Genomic DNA, 20,018 nt, shown 5'->3' with positions numbered 1-20,018 from the left:
CTTTTCCTTGTGGGCCGCCCAACTCTCATGTTCTGCTCATTGTAATGTGTATAACAAAGCGCTTTAACAGTGTGATAGCAAGTCTCCCGGAGTGACTGAGACTATTCCGTGTGCCCATCCCCTCCCAGCGCAGCAGGAGCATACCACTGACCAGAAGCTCAGGTGTAGCAGCCCACCCGGGGGCGCGCCAATAGCAGCGAAGAGGGAACCATCACCACCAGACAGCGAAGGGACAGATAATAGAGCGATAGCCCGGGGAGACTGAGTGGGGCGCCGCTCACTGATGCATGTGTACATGCCCCATACAGGAAGGAGGGCTGTCTCACTCACACCCAGCGCGCCACTTAACGCGGCCCAAGTGCCGCTCCCAATGACCAATCACCGCCCGCTAATTAGGCATTGAGGGCGGAGGTGCCTGGGAGTAGCAGAGCCGGTGAGTGGCACTCCTTTACAGTAGATGATTCCCTATGCTGGTTCCGCGGAGCCAGACCGTACTGCAGGGTACTTTGTAAGAAGTTCCGGGAGAGACGAAGTACGGCTCACAGCAGAGAGGCGAGTGATTGGAAGCCGGACCTGTGAGGGTGGCCAGTAACCTGCTTTGAGTGAGTGGCGGGGTGCGTGTGAATCACTGTACAGCCAGACTAGGGGGTGTTGTGACCCCCCTCCCAGGAGGGGCGGGCAGTCTGAGCAGTTGTGAGTGCAGTGTGTGTGGTGTGACCTGGGGAGCCCAACAACTTGGTTCTGAGTGTGAGGTCGGGCCGGCGGATTGAGTAGCTCGCAGCTGGGGCGGGCTGACCACAAGGCACGGGGGGGTGCCAGCTGTTCGGACTTTCCCCGGGGATGTTTCATTGCATCCCCCTGTGGCGGTGTAACCGTCATGTGGAGTCCGTGGATAAGAGACACTGCTCCCTGCTCGCAGTCCCGGAGGAGATTTATAGATACAGCCGGAGTCTGGAGGAGCTGCTCCTGGACGCCAACCAACTGCGGGAACTCCCCAAGGTAAGAACGGGAGGCCTGGGATTCCATCTGTGTTTCTGCCTGTCCCTTCCGAATGTCATTGGATGCGACCTGTGGCGTTCCACATGTTTTAAACTACAACTCCCAGCATCCCGTGACAGCGACAGTGCGATTATGGGATCCTGTTAGTAATTGCAGGAACTCCACAGGTTGCAAGGCTGTTGTGATGTTACAGTGTTGCATTTTTTTCTAATGTGATGTTCTGTTTACTGAAATATTATACTTTTTTCCTGTAATCAAGAGGCATTGCAAGTTATTAACCAACTCTAGCCCCATGTTGGTATCCACACTCTGTATTCAGGGGGAATGTTAAGGTGGCCATACACAGATTTTAGTCGTCTTCTGACGCTCGGATATTGGTTGTATGTTTAAATGCAACACATAAAGCTAACATTCAGAATGAAACTGTAGGATAAAGCCCTAAATATACAAATTGGAGGATGTTCTGAACATGAAATAGTTGGTGGACCCCAATTGTACGAAAGTGACTTCCATTGTAGGCCCCCCAAGGATATAGTCCAATACACGCGCAGCTTTTATCCCACTGAAATTCTCTAACCTGGCCGATCAACTAAACAAGTGATCAGCACACATTGTCTGGATGATAATGCTGATCCCACATGGTCAAAATTTTTTATCGGTACATGTATGGCCAGCTGTAGCAATTATGCCTTCCCTCTGTTAAGGTCCCCATACTCGGGCCGATTGTAGCTGCTGATATTGGTCCCATGGACAGATTCGGCAGTCTATATGCCCGTGTAGGGGCAGAAACGAGGGGCCTGCCCGACCAATATCTGGCCTAAAATTGGGCAGATATCGATCGGCCAGGTTAAAAGATTCAGTCGGATCGGGGGCCGCATCGGCTTGTTGATAAGGTCCCCCAACCGACTGCCCCATCGCCGCCATTATAATTCGATCGGTCGGCCCCAGGGCCAAACGATCGAATTGGCCTACACGCTCTCCGATATCGCCCACCCGTAGGTGATATCCGGTGAAGATCCACTCGCTTGGTGATCTCGCCAAGCGAGCGAATCGTAACGCGTATGGGGACCTTTAGTTATATAAACCTGATGGTACAGTCCATTTACTTTTGGTACCACCTGTACTTTATCACATTTATTTTATAATAAACATTGCTTTATTGAAGATCCTTTGATGTACTGTAATTATGTCATTAAGGATATTTGTGGCATTATGTGGGTGAGCCAATGCACAGCCACTAGATTAAATAGGAAGCAGAATACATTATTGGGTCATCCAGAGGATTTTCAAGCTAATGTGCTCTTTGTGCATGGAGGATGTATGTTACACTTTACTAGCTCAGATCTGTCTGGGGCCAGCAAACTTCATGGTTAGATTTTCAGATTCATATGTTGAATGAAGAGGTCAATAATTTGATTCAGTTCTTCTGTATTGGTAAAAAATGTGCATCTGGAACCAGGGTTTTATTTAGGCCTCTGTTTAATCCCTCAAACGGAGTGATGTGATAATCTTGTTTTACAATGTGCTCTTCCTGGTATTTTTTCCCCTCTCCATCTGTCTCACTGGTTACACAGTTCAGGTTGTTTACATGGTGTAACGAAGGTGGCTGCAAAGCTCAAGTGGCAAAGTGAAGTTGGTTTAATGAGTAACGCTTGTCATGACCTTGCCTTAAACACAAAGTTCTGTTGTCACCTTGCCTCTTCAGCATGTTGCATTTTATCATAGGAATAATATCAATATCTAGAAATAGGATTCTTATCTGTAGCTGTCATTTTACAGATGGTAATTAGTAATTTTTAAGTGGTAAAGACCATTTTCTTCACTGTGATTATAATTGGTGTTCTTTTTTTCATACAGCTTTGATTTAAAGTATTGTTCCTAAAGCAAAAATCCTTTTCTGTCAGCCTTTCCCGTGACTTGTATTTTTAATATATTTTATTTGCATAGCACTAACATGTTCTGCAGCATTTTACATTTGCTTTAGGAGAGAACCCACTGCTAGTGAAATTAATGCTTTTTTTCTGTGCCTTTGTGGAGAAATCTTCAGTATAGGTGGAATCTCTCAGGCGTAGGCCTTGCCTCATGTAGTATAAACATTTACAAGAAATGACGACTGTTTTCGAAAACTACCTGGGATCCTGTAACCTTGCATCTGGGCAGTTCCAACTATGATCAGGAATTCCTCAGCTCAGACATGCCCTTGTGTTGTCAGCCAATCGGGCTAAACTTCCAGGTTATACACACTGTGGAAAAAAAAAATCGAAACTGAGCTGCACGCTACATTTGGAATGGATACAATGCTAACAGACTGGATTAATGTGATTTTGTATTTGCTCAGACTTGTTCTTTTAGCTACTGAATGCATTATGACAGCTGTAGAAAGAAAACAGAGTTGCTTCAGTCCAAATGGAGTGACTGTTGCCCAGCTTCACAGTTTGATACTGTGCAGTGTAACAAGACTGCAGCCTTTGGATCCTAGGCCATTTTGAGCCCAAATTGAGTTATCAAGCTTAATTTCATTCTTTTGGCATTACCAAACCTACAGCAGTATTGGGCTGCTTGCACACTTAAAGGACTCCTCTATCTATTATTTTTTTAATAGTGAAAAAATATAATTCTAAGTAACTTTCCAATATACATTAATTAGAAATCTGATCATTTTAAAATTATGTGTAAATGTAATTGCTATTGATTGTAGTGTTTTTGTATTACTTTCTGTTTTTTTGAAACAGCCCCCTAAAACAGTGAGTTTTCAGAATTTCTCCTCCATGTTTGATCAACTGCCCCTTGCTACATTGTTTCAGGGGTCATAGCCAGGAATTCAGAGAATGAAAACAGCCAGACATATAACTACATTTGATTTCAATGACATTTACTAAAAATGTGTAATTCATGTATGTTGCAATGTTGCTTAGAATTACGTTTTCTTTCACTATACAAAAAGGGTATTTTAGGTAAAGGGACCCCTTTATGGCTTGCATTCTACGTAAGCTGTACAGGTATGGGATCCAGAAACCCGGTTAACAGAAAGCTCCAAATTACGGAAAGGCCTCTCCATTATAAGCAAATAATTCTAATTTTTAAAAAGGATTTCCTTTTTCTCTGTAATATTAATTATTAATTATTAATATTACTTGATCTCAACTAACATATAAATAATCCTTATTGGAGGCAAAACAAGCCTAGTAGGTTTATTCAATATTTAAATTATATTTCTTTTCCGGAAAACCCCAGATCCCGAGCATTCTAGATAATAGGTCCCATACCTGTATAAGCAACCTAATATACATTCATGTATGAATATGTATTTGTTAAAAACAGTTGTTACATAGGGTTGAAAAATGACCATAGTCCATCAAGTTCAACCCATCCAAGTAAACCCAGCACACACAACCTATACTTACCAATCTATACACTTACATACATAAACTATATATACAACCACTAATACTAACTGTAGATATTAGTATCACAATAGCCTTGGATATTCTGCTTGTTCAAAAACTTATCCAGGCCCCTTTTAAAGACATTAACAGAATCTGCCATTACCACATCTCTAGGAAGGGCATTCCACAACCTCACTGCCCTCACTGTGAAAAACCACCTACGCTGCTTCAAATGGAAGCTCTGTTCCTCTAATCTAAAGAGGTGGCCTCTGGTGCATTGATCGTTTTTATGGGAAAAAAGAACACCCCTTATCTGCCAATATTCCCCTCTAATGTACTTGTACAGAGTAATCATGTCCCCTCGCAAGCGCCTCTTTTCCAGAGAAAACAACCCCAACCTCGACAGTCTAACCTCATAGCTTAAATCTTCCATCCCTTTTACCAGTTTAGTTGCACGTCTCTGCACTCTCTCCAGCTCATTAATATCCTTCTTAAGGACTGGAGCCCAAAACTGCACTGCATACTCAAGGTGAGGCCTTACCAGGGACCTATAAAGGGGCAAAACTATGTTCTCATCCCTTGAGTCAATGCCCTTTTTTATACAAGACAGCACTTTATTTGCTGTAGTAGCCACAGAATGACACTGCCTGGAATTAGACAACTTGTGATCTACAAAAACCCCTAGATCCTTCTCCATTAAGGATGCCCTCAACACACTACCATTCAGTAGATAGTTCGCGTTTATATTATTTCTACCAAAGCGCATAACTTTGCACTTGTCAACATTGAACCTCATTTTCCAGTTTGCTGCCCCGTTTTCCAATTTTGTCAAATCACTCTGCAAAGTGGCAGCATCCTGCATGGAACTTAAAGTTTTGCATAATTTAGTGTCGTCGGCAAAAATAGAAACAGTACTGTCTATGCCCACCTCCAGGTCATTAATAAACAAGTTAAAAAGTAAAGAGCCAAGGACTGACCCCTGCGGTACTCCACTAACCACACTGGTCCAATTAGAAAATGTCCCATTTACCACCACTCTTTGTAATCTATCCTTCAGCCAGTTCTCTATCCAATTACAAATATTATGTTCTAGGCCAATTTTTCTCAATTTGATCATTAACCTTCTGTGAGGTACTGTATCGAACGCTTTAGCAAAGTCCAAGTAGATGACATCAACTGCCATTCCAGCATCGAGGTTCCTGCTCACCTCCTCATAAAAGGCGACTAAATTAGTCTGGCAAGATCTGTTAAGCATAAAACCATGCTGGCACAAACTTATAATATTGTGAACTGCAATGTGTTCAAGTACCCTATCCCTTATTACCCCTTCCAAAAGCTTTCCCACTACTGATGTCAGACTAACAGGCCTATAGTTTTCAGGCTAATTGCACCACATTAGCAATTCGCCAGTCTCTCTGCACCATGCCAGACCTCAACGAATCCTTAAAAATTATGTGAAGAGGCTTGGCAATCACAGCGCTCAGCTCATTTAATACCCTGGGATGAATCCCATCTGGTCCTGGACCTTTGTTTACCTTTACATGTTCAAGTCTCTTTTGAATTTCCTCCTGAGTGACCCATGCGTCAGTAGCTAAATTACTAGAACTGGGCATATTAAAAGGGAAGCCTTCATTAGCTTGCTCCTCAGATGTATAGACAGATGAAAAATAAGAGTTCAAAATTTCTGCTTTTTCCCCGTTCTCATCAACCAGCTTACCCCCCCCCCCCCCGTGATAACAAGGTTCCCACCCCTTCTTGCTTCATTTTTTTACTATTCACATAATTAAAAAATAATTTTGGATTTTTTTTTCTCCTAGCTGCAATATCCCTTTCCATCTCTATTTTAGCTGGCCTGATAGCTTTTTTGCATGCTTTATTTGCTTCCTTGTACCTGATGAAAGTTTCTGCTGTCCCAGCTAACTTAAATGCTTTAAAAGCACGTTTTTTTCTTACCAACCTCGACACTAACACTTTTATTCAGCCATAAAGTTTTTACTTTGCTATACCTCTCCTTGCTTACAAGCAAGTGTTTTAAAAGTTATTGGTAAATATAATTGCAACTGAAAGCTGTGTTTTTTGTACTGCTGGTTCTGTCTCCTGAAGCAATGTAGCAGAACCTCACTGCCCTCACTGTGAAAAACCACCTACGCTGCTTCAAATGGAAGCTCCGTTCCTCTAATCTAAAGGAGTGACCTCTGGTGCGTTGATTGTTTTTATGGGAAAAAAGAACATCCCCCAACTGCCTATAATCCCCTCTAATGTACTTGTACAGAGTAATCATGTCCCCTCGCAAGCGCCTCTTTTCCAGAGAAAACAACCTCAACCTCAACAGTCTCACCTCATAGTTTAAATCTTCCATCCCCTTAACCAGTTTAGTTGCACGTCTCTGCACTCTCTCCAGCTCATTAATATCCCTCTTAAGGACTGGAGCCCAAAACTGCACTGCATACTCAAGGTGAGGCCTTACCATGGACCTATAAAGGGGCAAAAATATGTTCTCATCCCTTGAGTCAATGCCCTTTTTTATACAAGACAGCACTTTATTTGCTTTAGTAGCCACAGAATGACACTGCCTGGCATTAGACAACTTGTTATCAACAAAAACCCCTAGATCCTTCTCCATTAAGGAAACCCCCAACACACTACCATTCAGTAGATAGTTTATAATGGTTTATACAGTACTGTTACCCACCGCTGGATTTGTGGTTGGGGCGCCCGAGGCTGCCCCATTTGCACCCCATTGTCATCACCATCCCCCGCCCCCACCCGGCCACGCACATGCGCATTCACCCTTCCATTCAAACTCATACAGAGCAGTGGGGAGAGGTCCCCATTGCTCCGTATGTGAGCAAAATTTCAGGTTGGCTTTGGCGGCCCCTAAATTTGTGCCGTCCTAGGCCCAGGCTCACCACAAATCCGGGACTGCTGTTGCCTATATGTGTATGAATAATTAGTTTCTGCTATTTTAACATTTTAATATACTTGTGGCAGTGTAATGACCATTACTGTTTATTAAAGTTTTTGTTGAAATGTGAATGGGGCCATTCTATTTAAATTGTTCAGTTTCACACTGGTTGTGCATATATATGCAGTTGCAAATTGATTGCAAGGTTCAAGTTTCTATCGTAAAATATCTGCATTGTAACTAAAAGCCTTCAGAAAAGTTGGTAGGCATGGAAAGCCACACCCGTTTGTTATCATTTCTTTCCTCCCCAAAAAACGTCATTAACGTTTAGACTACTGATCAACGAAAAGGGCATTTTAACTTCTCAATTAACTTTTTAAAGCAGAATTAAAAGTAAAATTTCAGGTATCCCCTGCACACTATATAGGTTTGGGTGCCCTAGTGCCATTATATCAACTTAAGTGACTGCCTACATGGCTACACAGTTCATTTCCTATATAAACCACATTTGAGCCTCTGAAATAAACTTGCAGTTTGTACCAGGGAGATGTAACCGTATATTCTACTTTTATGCATATAAAAACCCTTTTATTTGGTGTTACTTGCCCTTTAAAGTTTTGTAATACAGATACATTTTTTTCTTATTTGACTAATGAGTGTTTTTTGTTATGAAGTTGGTATTTTGGACTTCACTGAATTAGTTTAGTAGTATGTCTGACAGCTGTAGAGGAAATAATGCTATTATGTCATCTGTCATGTTGCATTATCATGAACCTACCATTTGGAATCATTAAGGCAAAAATAATTATACAGTGCTTCTAGCATACTCCCATCTGATTACAGCAAAGCTCTCTCCTTATTTTTATTGTAGAAACTGTCTCTCTTTCAGAAGCAAAACCCATTTTTTGTTAAAAAAAGAAGTAGCCTATTTAAAAACAAAATAATGCTGATAATAGCTTTTAAATCATTTTAATTTATAAAATATATGAAGCTTGTTAATGAATATGCACTATGGTGCATGTAGTTTTAAATTTTGATCATGCGATGAATGGAAAATTATTACTTTACATTGTACATTCTGATTTATCTAATTACATTGACATGCTGGTTGTTTTGAGGCAGTCATTATCATTATCATTGATTATCTGTTTGTTATTCTTATCTGGTATTACTATTTATTTGTTGTTATTATCTGTCTTTTTTTGTTTATCCCCAAAATATTGCACAGTGCTTTACAGAGATATTTCAGTCACATGAGTCCCTTTCGCAGTGAAAGTTGTCTATGGTCCTTATCACAAACACTTAAGGTGGCCATACACTTTAAGATCAGCCAAACGAGCGGATCTTCTCCCGATATCCCCACCCACGGGTGGCTAATATCGGGGGAATTTAGGCTAATTCGGTCGTTTGGCCCTGGTGCCACAGTTGGTTCAGGGACCACATCAATGAGCCGATACGGTCCCCGATCCAACTAAATTTTTTAACCTGCCAGATATCGGTCGGGCAGGCCCCTCGTTGCTGCCCCTACACGGGTTGATAAGCTGCCGAATCGGTCTACACACCAGGGAAACTTTATTAGGAACCAAATAACCTGCCTTTGAAATGTGGGAAGGAACTGCAAACTCACACACAGATACTGGGAGAACATACACAATATTAAGATGGTGCCCAAACCAGAATTAAACTAAAAGAATTGCTACTTACAGGAATGTTTTCTTTGGCTGAAAACTGACTTTTAATTTAGTTTGTTTGCTGCAGGGAGGGAAATATAACATACCTTGTTGAGTGCTTCTATGCAGATATGCATATTCCTAGTTACGGTGTAACGGGCTAAATGTTATATCAAAGGCAACATCTCTTTACGAATCGTAAAGGTGCTTTTGTTTTTTTCCTAGTGCAGTGCTGGTCAACTGTTAAAGAAGAACTAAAGCTTAGCAAAAAACAGCATAGCAATGCTGTACGCTATGGGACAGATTTACTTAAACTCTTAACATTTCTAATTTTTTTTTCTTTTTAAAAACTTTCCAAATAACATGTCTGAACTGAAAAAGTTCATGTGGGAAAAGTCACAAAGTTTTTGTCGCACCAAGACCAGCATCAAAAATCCAAACACCTCTTACGTTTCATAGCAAAGAAGGATCTTCCAGGAAAGGGAAGGGACATCTGCCGTTGATTTCTATATGATCGTGGCAAGTTTTAGCCAGCGATTTGTAGGATTCGCAAAATAAATCTCGATAAACTTTTTTTTTTTCTGCTACTTCTAGTGCTAAAAATCCTGAATCAGAAAGGAAAAGAATCCAAGCGTTCGTAAATGGCCCCCTATGTGTTGGGGTTCTGTACCAGCCCAAGGCAATAACAGCCCTTTAGCAGTGGAAGTCTGTGCCTTCAAAGTTTACCCCAGTAGTCCCCATCTTATTTTCTGCACATGTTCTGTGCTGCTGTCAGTTACTGAGCTTAGGGACAGATTGGCAATATACTGTATGCACAGAAATCTAGAAGGCTCAAGGCTGATTAGTAACTTATTTAGATTTTCACTACACAGCAGCTAAAAAACTAGTGCAATTTGCATCAGAATTTAATAATCAGCCCTATAAGCATTAGTTTCTATGACAGGCAAACATAAGTTTCTGCTTATTAATTTGCGAAGACCCCTAAGTTTAGCTTCTCCACAGCTGCCCAGAGCACACTGAGCATGTTCATGTCACTGATGCCCCTAACAAAATCCAAGATGGGGAGCTCCTGTGACAACTTTGAAGAATTTGATCATTACAGTTATAGAGATGTTGAATATTTAGGCTGGTTCATTATATAAAATAAAACATTTTTAGTGAAATTTGTTTTCAGGGTTTAGTTGCCCTTTAAATATGTTATTTACTTGATACACCACATTGTATAAAAATATTTTTGTAGAGCCCTTTAGTAAACTGGTGGCCGTAAAAATCCCTTGGGGAAGCCACATTCTACTCCGTTGAGCCAATTTGGGACATGGTAAGGGACGTGTACCAAGACAGACAGTATTATAAATGAAAATAAGTAGGAACGTGCATGTTGTAATTCATGTGTAGTCAATGAGTAGGAGCTACACATATCTGCTTTCCTGTTGATGTTATTGTACCCTCGGCAAGTTAGGTAGCATATACACATGTAAAATACAGATTTGTAAAATATTTGCACTAAAGTTAGCACTGTTTTTTGAGATTCTAGGTATGGAAAAACAAGTATTTTCTGAAACCTCGAATAATTTCTATTACCTTAAGTTTAGTCTCAAGTAATGTACTACAGGTATGGGGCCTGTTATCCAGAATGCTTGGGACCCGGGGTATGTTTCCGTATTTTGGATCTCCATAACTTGTCTGCTAAAAATAATTTAAATATTCAATAAACCCAATAGGATTGTTTTGCCTCCAATAAGGATTAATTATATCTTAGTTAGGACCAAGTACAAGGTACTGTTTTATTATTACAGAGAAAAAGGAAATCATTTTTTAAAAATTAGAATTATTTACTTATAATGGAGTCAATGGGAGATGGCCTTTCCGTAATTGGGGTTTCTAGATAAGGGTTCCCATACCTGTATAGTGAAGATAGATTTTTGAGAGCAAGCTTCTGATTGGTTGCTATGGCTACTTGGCCAGGGAAATCATTGCCTATGTAATTACTTTGTGAATAAAATAGTTGTATACAAAAAAGAAATATGTGCACATACATTACATTACATATATTATAAGAGAGTGAATAAGAATTTTGGCAGCATCTTGGGTGATAAATGATTGGATTTTGGAGATATTTCTTAGGTGAAAGTGACATGATTGGATATGAGGAGTGAAGGACAGGGCAGAATCAAGGATAACCCCAAGGCAACGGGCCTGGGAAGATGGGGTGATGGTAAAATTGTTAACTGTTATATCACATACTGGGATATAGCCTTATATTTTCTTACTTTCTGAAAAGAATACATTATTTTTTTGAAGGGTCCATGTATCCTGCATATTATTAAACTCCAAATGCATAATTTTGTTACTTAGGCACCCATATCTCTGGTTATTCCAAATCTCCCTGTAGTGTTGATACATTGTGCATTCAATTCATGCTGGAAAAAAAGCTTAGGTGCTTTAGATCATCGGTGCGAAATTAACTTCCAGTTCAGCGCACAGAGGAATTTGAGCTTCCGTCCCAAGTCAAATTCAAGCTAAAGATTAAAAAAAAAAAAAAAAAAATCCAAGGGGAAGTAATGCATTACATATCATTATAGCTGTTTTGGGGGTGGAATTATGTAATAAAACAATTTGTTGTTACCGTTTCTTTAAATGTTTCATATATGCATATTTTAAGTACACAAACTCTTTTAAAATTAAGTATTAAATCATTGAAGGACATCAAAGAAACAATTCAGCACATCAGCTAAAAAATCCAATGAACTTCTTAGAAATGTGTTCTTTGATCCATGTTCTACCAGCAGTACACCTTCCTTCAGTGGTTACAGGCATTTGTCTCACTGTTACATGCTGATGATGAATGTCTGGAATGGCACTTGGCAGTAATTATTTTTTTTTAATTAGTTACGCACCAGCACTTTTTTTTGCTGAAGGGAAACCTCATACATGTGTCTTTTGGGTCCTCTCGACTCAAACTTTGCCAGAAAATTGCAATTGCCAAATGCTTGTGGATTCATCTTGATTACAGATTCATGTAGCTGTACTGTGTATTTAGGTGTCTTCAGTCTGTAAATAATTGCTTTTGCTAATTAAAATCTTAACTAATTTTAGTACCCTCCTCAACTACCAGTCCCGTAGTGAAACAAACAATTTGTAGTATAAGGGCAATGACACAGATGGGCAAATCTGTCCCGTTTCACCAAAAATTAGCGAAACAGGGAAAATTCCCAAAATTCACACAGACTAATGCGATGTTTAGCGCATTTAACCCTTCATATGTGTTTGTGAATCATGCGTTAGTATTATTTCTATGCGAGAATTAACGCAATGCGAGGTAAATAATGCATTGCGATAGTACCTTTTTTTTTTTTTTACACATGCGATATGCGTCTTTACGCATGCGATATTGCCCAGGAGCAGTAACCCATAACAACCAATCAGCATGAAGCATTTACTGGTCACCTGTTTGAGAGCAAATATCTTAATTGGTTACTGCTCCTAGGCAACTTTTTATTATATTTGGGGCATATAACTGTTATCTAGCTGGGTATTTTCAAAGCCATTGATCCTGCGCTGGGAAGTCAGTCAATCCTGACACAAAGCGAGAACATCACTATGCCAGGAGTGGGTCAAAATTCAAATATTTTAATCCACCACTGTCACTATTCCCCTTGCCTGATAATTTGTTTTGCTACCTGCACTTAATTAAGCTCCTAGGAATAAGTAAACCACAGAAAACCACATATTTTTGCATTGTACCCAAATTAAAAATAGGTAATTTAATCTCAAACCCAAAACCTAAGATGAGCAGGTTAAAAAAAAAAAAAAGGTATCTGAAATTCATTTCAAACCTTGCACTTTATCTCAAGTTTATGTTTCCCTTAATGAAGGGTCTACCATTTGTCCCTGTGTGTCAGAGACCAGTCCTATTTGATCCAGGGGTTCTAGGGAATTTTAAGCATTCAGGTGGCCATGCATTTCATGTCTGGGGAAATAAACTTGAAGTTGGCACTACATTAGTACTGGTGGCTATGTTTTGGGCATTTACCAAACATTTACACTGTATTTAAATTGCTGTATTTGTAATGTGGATACATGGGACACACACAATTCCTGCATTGAAATGTTGTTTTAATTCAGTTGTGTTACTGCCTTATCTCATAAAAGTACACTGTGTTACAGCTAGTCTGTAGAAATATGCACAAATCTTTTTTTTTTTTTAATGTAAACGGTATAAATAATTGTTGGAAGCTGAGTGGGTATAGTTAAAAGGGATGTGGTCCCAGAAAAGAACTGTGTTCCCAGATATCATTTTATAACCTTGAAGTCTTGTAACTAAAAATGTACTTTTTAAAACTATAAAATAGCTTCTTTTTTTTGTCTTGGTAGCTGTATTATCTCTGGAGGTGGAGGGGTAGGGAATAGTGGGCATATCAGGCAAGAGACACCTGGTGGCCTCTGAATATTGTTTGATAACAGGAATTATATTTTGTCCCTTATATAGATGGTGGAGTGGTGATCCTTAATGTTTTTTGGAATATCTCAGATAGTCGATTTCTAGGCATTACATTCAGGTGGCTAAAGATATTAGAGAAGTTGAATATACATCTTTACATTTTGAAATTTCAGTTGCTATCTGGTTGCTCGAGCTTAATTGCACTAACAATCAGGAAGCAGTGACCCCGGCAACCAGGATTCCATGATGGAAATAGGCAGAAAAGTATTTGCTCATATTCATTAAGAAGAAGAAAAAGTCTGTCAGACACAATCATATTTTATATTGTGGGAGACAAATGCAGCATGCAGCGTTCTATTCCGTTCACATTAGATGGCAAAACTTTCATATAATTTCAGCTTTTTCTATTAGTCCCATTGTTTTTTAACCCATGCAACTACGTTGGACTTGATGATGCAATGATGTCTGATGCAAGCTGTCCAACACCATTCTACAAAATCTTGTGTAGTTTAGCTTTAAAGTTATGAACCAACCTCATTTATTTCCTCTTTTAATTTAGATTAAATAAATCAGTATGATTAATTTTCCCCTCTCATGTTCCCTAATATTAGTTCAGTGAACTGTTCCCCTTCTACAATAAAAATTTCATAAATTAGTTGCTGTTAATTCTCTAAGGTTTATTTGCTTATGATGCAGAGCAGCTGTTTTAGTTTGATAAATGAGTTGCTGTCAAAACTGCCAGTCAGGGAGAATGCTCTAAAGGACTAAAGGTGCCACTTCTTAGAAATGCCTTCAACTAATGTCTGAAATTGTAACAGTTTAGAGAATAGGTGGCTTGGAAACTGGGCTGCTACAGGGGAAACATGAACAGGGGGGAGACAAACTAAGTCATTTTCTTTTGTAGTGTTTTCAAAAAGTGGGGAAAAAATACAGTAGAAAAATGTACTGAAAATAGTCAAACTTATATGGAATATTTGGTTTTTGTGAATTGCACAATAATAGAATGAATTTGGGAATTTGAGAGATGCATCTGTATAAAATGAAAATTATTTCAACGTTCATTTTTTAACAATAACAATTTGCGTACTCACTGCGCTATAAGCCTCTAGCATACAGCAGTATTCTCTACCAACGTATTGTAGCTAGCTAAGAAGCTTGACTGGCTCTTATTCACTTGAATAGGAAATGTGTAGCAGCATTTCTTTTGGCACTTTTCAGCCTTAAAAAGTGTGTTTTTGGCCTGAAAAGTCCATGCCATGCTTTTCATATGAATGAGGGGTTGTTCAACTTTAAGTTAACTTTAAGTATGATATTATGAGAAAACTTGCATTTGGGCTTTTTTTTTATTTGTAGTTTTTTTTTTTTTTTTTCAATTATTTCAATAATTGTTCAGCAACTCTCCAGTTTGGAGTTATAATGGCTATCTGGTTGCTAAGATCCAAATTACCTTGGAGTGGGTTGAATGAGAGAGGGAATGAAAAGAAAAAAAAAGTTATAAAAAGTAACAATAAAACCAAAGCCTCACAGAGCAATTAGTTTGATTGCCAGATCAGTGACCCTCATTTGAAAGCTCAAAGAGTTGGAAGAAGAAGGCAAATAATTAATAAGAAATAAATAAGGAAGACCAATTCAAAAGTTGCTTAGAATTAGTTATTCTATAACAGGGATCCCCAACCTTTTATATCAGTGAGCCACATTTAAATGGAAAAATTGTTGGGGAGCAACACAAGCATGAAAAATGTTCCCGGGGGTTCAAATAAGAGCTATGATTGGCTATTTGGTAGCCCCTATGTGGACTGGCAGCCTACTGAAGGCTCTGTTTGGCATTATACTTGGTTTTTATGCATACAAAACTTGCCTCCTTACCAGAAATTCAAAAGTGAGCGACTGGTTGGGGAACACTTTTCTATAACATACTTAAAGTTAAATTAAAGGTGAACCACCTCATTAACCAAGCTCTGCACAGAACACAAAAGCTATGTTGTGTATTGTTTTCTTTGTCTATGCAGTTGGGCACCTTGGATTTTCAAGAAGATATACATTGTAAAAGAAGTCTTTAGTTGGGGGAAAAAAAGTGTTCACTGCATATACTACCTGACTACATGTGAAACAATGTAGCAGTAGTGACCTTTCACTCAGGTAATTGCCACAATGTGTTTCTTGCATGCTTTTGGGATTCTCCTTCATAACATGCAAGGTATTGTGGCAATAAGTCTTGTCTGGGAGGGAGCTGGCACAACTGCTTGTTTCAATTGTACAGGGCAAGCAGTGCAGAGAAGAGTAAGGGACCAAGAGAAAAGCTGAAATCATTGAAACATTAATGTATTGTAGAAAGTTGTTTAGAACTACAGTTTATGCAACATTTAACTTTAACTTTTTTGTTATGTTGATGGCATTCCCTTTTAAATGGAAAGGTGAAAGGCTTTTATATCATTACAACATTTTACTCATTTCAGGGTTACAGTGTTTTATACCTGTACTAAGCAAAGGATTTACTATTTTTAGACAAACTAAAAAAAAAATATAAGCAATGCAATTAACATTTTCTATCATGATTTACTAACTTGTGCAGGGAATACCTATGCTATTGTACCAGCGGTGCTGTCCAAAATTTTCTGTAGTGTTTGCCAATTGTCTCCTATTTTATATGAATATGGATTGGATTATTATAAAACAGTAATATTATACAAAGATGTCTGAGGAAATCTTGAGCATGCTGGGGGCCATAACAATCTCATGGAAAGCCACTGCTCGCTAACTATTCAGCATGCATGTGACCAAAGAGCAAATGAAAGATGGCAAAAGTATCTTACACACTGTGAAGGAATGGCAACTGAAATCATGGATCCATAGTGGTTAGCATTCTAGTTTAGGGTATTATCTACAAGGGGTTTGTATGTTCTTCCCATGTGTACGTGTTTTCTCTGGCAGGTTAATTGGCTTCTGGTAAAACTGACAATAATGTACTTGAAAGGGATCTTCGAATGTAAGATCCACTGGGCATGGACTAATGTGAATGATGTATGATTTCTGTACATTACTGTGGAATATATTGGTGCTGTGTACAATAAGGATTATAGTAATATTGAAATTGGGATTTAAGTGAAATACTAATTTGAAGTGGTGGTTCCTTTTTATTCTGGGTTAGTCTGTGCCATCAGTTAATGAGCAGAAACCTGTACTAGAATCTATTTTCAAGAGATGAAACATATTTGTTTATATTTAATTTTGAAGATTGGCAAGGCAAGACATTTTCTTACTTTCACTGTTCCATGTTCGTTCTTCACTCAATGTGCATTTTATTTCTTATTATCAGGGATGGTAATGGGACATTTTAGCTGTCCTGGCCACTGACTGACAAAATGCCCTGTGTCCTAGAGCTGTAATGGTTACTACTGCTAGTACAAGTGCTTAGTAATGTTTTGTCATGTTTTGTTTTTTAATGTGTGTTTTTGGGATGAGAACCTACTATACTTTGTCAGACAGTGTCTAAAAATACTCCTGTTTTCCACCTACTGGTAGATATGAGAATTGCATCCAAAGAGGAGAAATAGGGGCAAAATTGAAGTCCTTCACAGCTGGGAGATTGAAAAGGCAAGTGCTTTAAAAGAATTTCAGGGTGCTGAGCTGACAGTTTCTGAAAGTACATGATCATGCATAATGAACTGAGATGGCTGCTTACACACAATTATTAAAACATTTTATTAGCTTGAAAATAAAATTTTAAAAGTTAGAATTATAATTATTTGCAGTGTACACAGTATAATATAGCATTCATAGAAAAATTATGACAGAATCCCTTTAACACCAAGACTTCTTCTGGAATCACACAGTCTGTGTTGCCTACCCGCCAACACATGGAAACATTTTTAACAACTTAGCCTTCAACATCATCCCTGTTCTGCCAGCTTAAGATGTACGTTCAACATGCTGTTCTTTTGCACATTCTGTCAGAATTATGTCTTCTAATAGAATGTTGTTGATGAAGAAGTTTATTTTGTCTTATTGACACAAATAAATTATATTTAAGTTTTTTTTTGCCCTATTTTTTTGTTATTTTGCTCTATTTTTGTTCTTTAAGAGAAGAAACCCGTAGGCACTATATAGCTCCTTTATAGTACTGCATTCATCAAATACCTGTTTCATGTCCTAAGAGTTAAAGCAGGCTGCTTAGCAGCAATGTAAAGTTTCTTGCCCACATTCCCATCCACCACAGTTCTTGATAAGGTATCTGTAGTGCTTTTGCTAGTAAGCTTTACCCATAAGCAAAATAACATAAAGGCAAGGCAAAGTGCTCAGTTTCTCTGTGTATATTCTTAAAGCTGTGATCTCATTCCTTGTAATAGGTGCTACACATAAAAGATCATTAAATTGAGAATTCTAAATGACATTTTTTATTGTTTGTAGCTGCCAAAAGGTATCATTTCATTGCAGTTACAGAAATAGCCTATCAAAGTGGTGGAAGTTAACTTATCAATGCTGCACCAAGCGGTATGTATCTACTTAACACGTAGCAAGTAACGCTTGTACTTTCTACTCATACAAATCGTTGTCACTGTTGTAAATATGCCCATTGTATTTGTCCAATAGAAATATTCCAGATGTATATTAGTTTTTTTTTGTGTTGAAAAATTTCAGATTCTGATTTTTGTGTACATTTGTAAATGTACACAAAAAGGTGCGCAGTGAAGAGCCACAACTAACAACAGATTCTGTGATCCCCTCGGGAGTATTTTAAATCTTCCTGCACTAAGCTGCACGAGAACTGAAACTACAGAGGGAGAGATATTGAACTCTGTGTCAGCGTTTCTAGTTCTCTGGTGACAGAGGTGCAGGGATTTAAACTGCTCTGGAGGGGGTCATAGAAGTTATTGTTGGCAGCAGGCAAGTACACACACACAGTTATATCCTTCTTTAGCATACAGATATGCTGATTCCACTGTGACACTTTTCTTGGTCCCTGTGATTTATAATAATAATACATTATTTTATTATTATAAAGCACCAACATATTTAACAGTCCTGTACAAAAAATGGCTACATACATTGAAAATATAGATTATATACAAAAACCAATAAACTATGCAAGAGGTTGAGAGGACCCTGCCCAAAATAGCTTACAGGGTATAGCAATATATTTCTGTCACTACGGTTATGAAATGATGAGTCAGTGTGACATATTGCAGAGTTACTGTGTGGGGAAATGCTGGGGTCCTTGTGTCTGGAAATGCTGGGACTACATTGTGGTAAAAAGCTGGAGCCACTGCATCATGTATTGCTGTGTCTACTTTGTCATGAAATGCTGCAAATTACTTAAACTTATGAAATTGTGCACATTACTTAAGTGGGTGGTTTTACAAGGGGTTGTGGCTAAAACAAAAAATTGGCGCTATAAGTATTGGGGCCCATGCATCTTTCTTTTGCAGCAGCATATAGACAAAAGTTGTTAAAGTGTGTATGTTTAAAGTGGGTGGTCTTACAGATGGATTTACACGAAAAAATTATATATCCACAGCACACAGTTTAAGGGATGGCTTAAACATAGAAATTAGTTTAAAAATACAGGTGCCTGTCTGGAAAAAGCAATACAGATTCCCCACACAAACTGCTCACCGCTCAAATCCTCTGGTCCAGGTGCAACCTGCCCCGGACCCTGCACTCAGGTGAAAAAACTCATGGCCAGGGATAACTCACTTCCAAATAAGAAAGCATTATGCTTACCAAACAGTCCTGTTGACCCGGGTGCTCCTGCCCCAAGTCCGTAGCCATGGGACAAATCTCGTCACAAAACTTCACACATTGGCAGTGCACTTACAGATGGATTTCACAAAAATGGCATTCCTCCCCCAAGCCAAACTATATAATTGTATATATTTCAGTTTGTCAGGTGTGTATTCTGACAATTTTAATTTGGGAGCAAGTAGATTGTTTACTTAAAATTACTCAGAAGAATACCAAAACTCTGTTCAATGTATAGACAAATGAGATTCTATTCTGGTTTTGTAATGAATTGCCGTATTACCTTTGATAAATATGCTCTTGCATACTTTATACTTCATCTGACTGCAGTGCAAGCCAATGAATGTAAGCATATATATGTAATCCAATTATTTTGATCAGAATAAAACTGACCATACATGCACCGATATTATTGTATGAAATGAGGTTTCACGCACTATTCAGTGCGTGTTCGGTGGATCGACGAGATGACTGATATCGGCAAAAGCCTTGGACCAATGGTAGCATGAAAGATAATTGTAATGTGTATGGCCAGCTTTAGACTGATTTATAAAAATCTTTAATCCAGAAGTAACAGTTTGCTTAAAAGGTGTAGTTCAAATCAGACATAAGCATTCTTAGACAACGTGCAACTAATCTTCCGCAATGCCATCCCGTAAATTTACGGTGGGATGGTATACGTGTTCCTGCGATGTCCCAAAGTCGCCCGAAGTTGTCTTCGGAGGAAACCTTGGGCGACTGCGGGACATCGTAGTGATGCATATGCCATCCCACTGGCGATTTACATTCTAGCTGGTGGGATGGCAATTGCGGTGAGATTAGTATCTATCTCACCGTGTACCACTGCACTTATGCTATAATGTCTCACTAGTCAGAAC

General features: G+C 38.8%; 1 protein-coding gene across 1 annotated transcript in view; it reads left to right on the top strand.

The window, feature by feature from the left end:
- The first annotated feature begins 573 nt into the window (after positions 1 to 573).
- The window catches only part of lrrc1 (leucine rich repeat containing 1), a 68,006-nt gene continuing 48,561 nt past the window's right edge, over positions 574 to 20,018 (top strand). Inside the window, exon 1 of the mRNA NM_204055.1 lies at positions 574 to 999. Within this exon, the coding sequence (NP_989386.1) occupies positions 841 to 999 (159 nt within the window). The 5' untranslated portion in view covers positions 574 to 840. The remainder of the gene's footprint in view (positions 1,000 to 20,018) is intronic.

Source organism: Xenopus tropicalis, chromosome 5, assembly GCF_000004195.4.
Source record: "Xenopus tropicalis strain Nigerian chromosome 5, UCB_Xtro_10.0, whole genome shotgun sequence".
NCBI classification, from domain to species: Eukaryota; Metazoa; Chordata; class Amphibia; order Anura; family Pipidae; genus Xenopus; species Xenopus tropicalis.
Note: the sequence above shows the minus strand (reverse complement) of the source record. Positions and strands in the feature narration are given on the sequence as shown.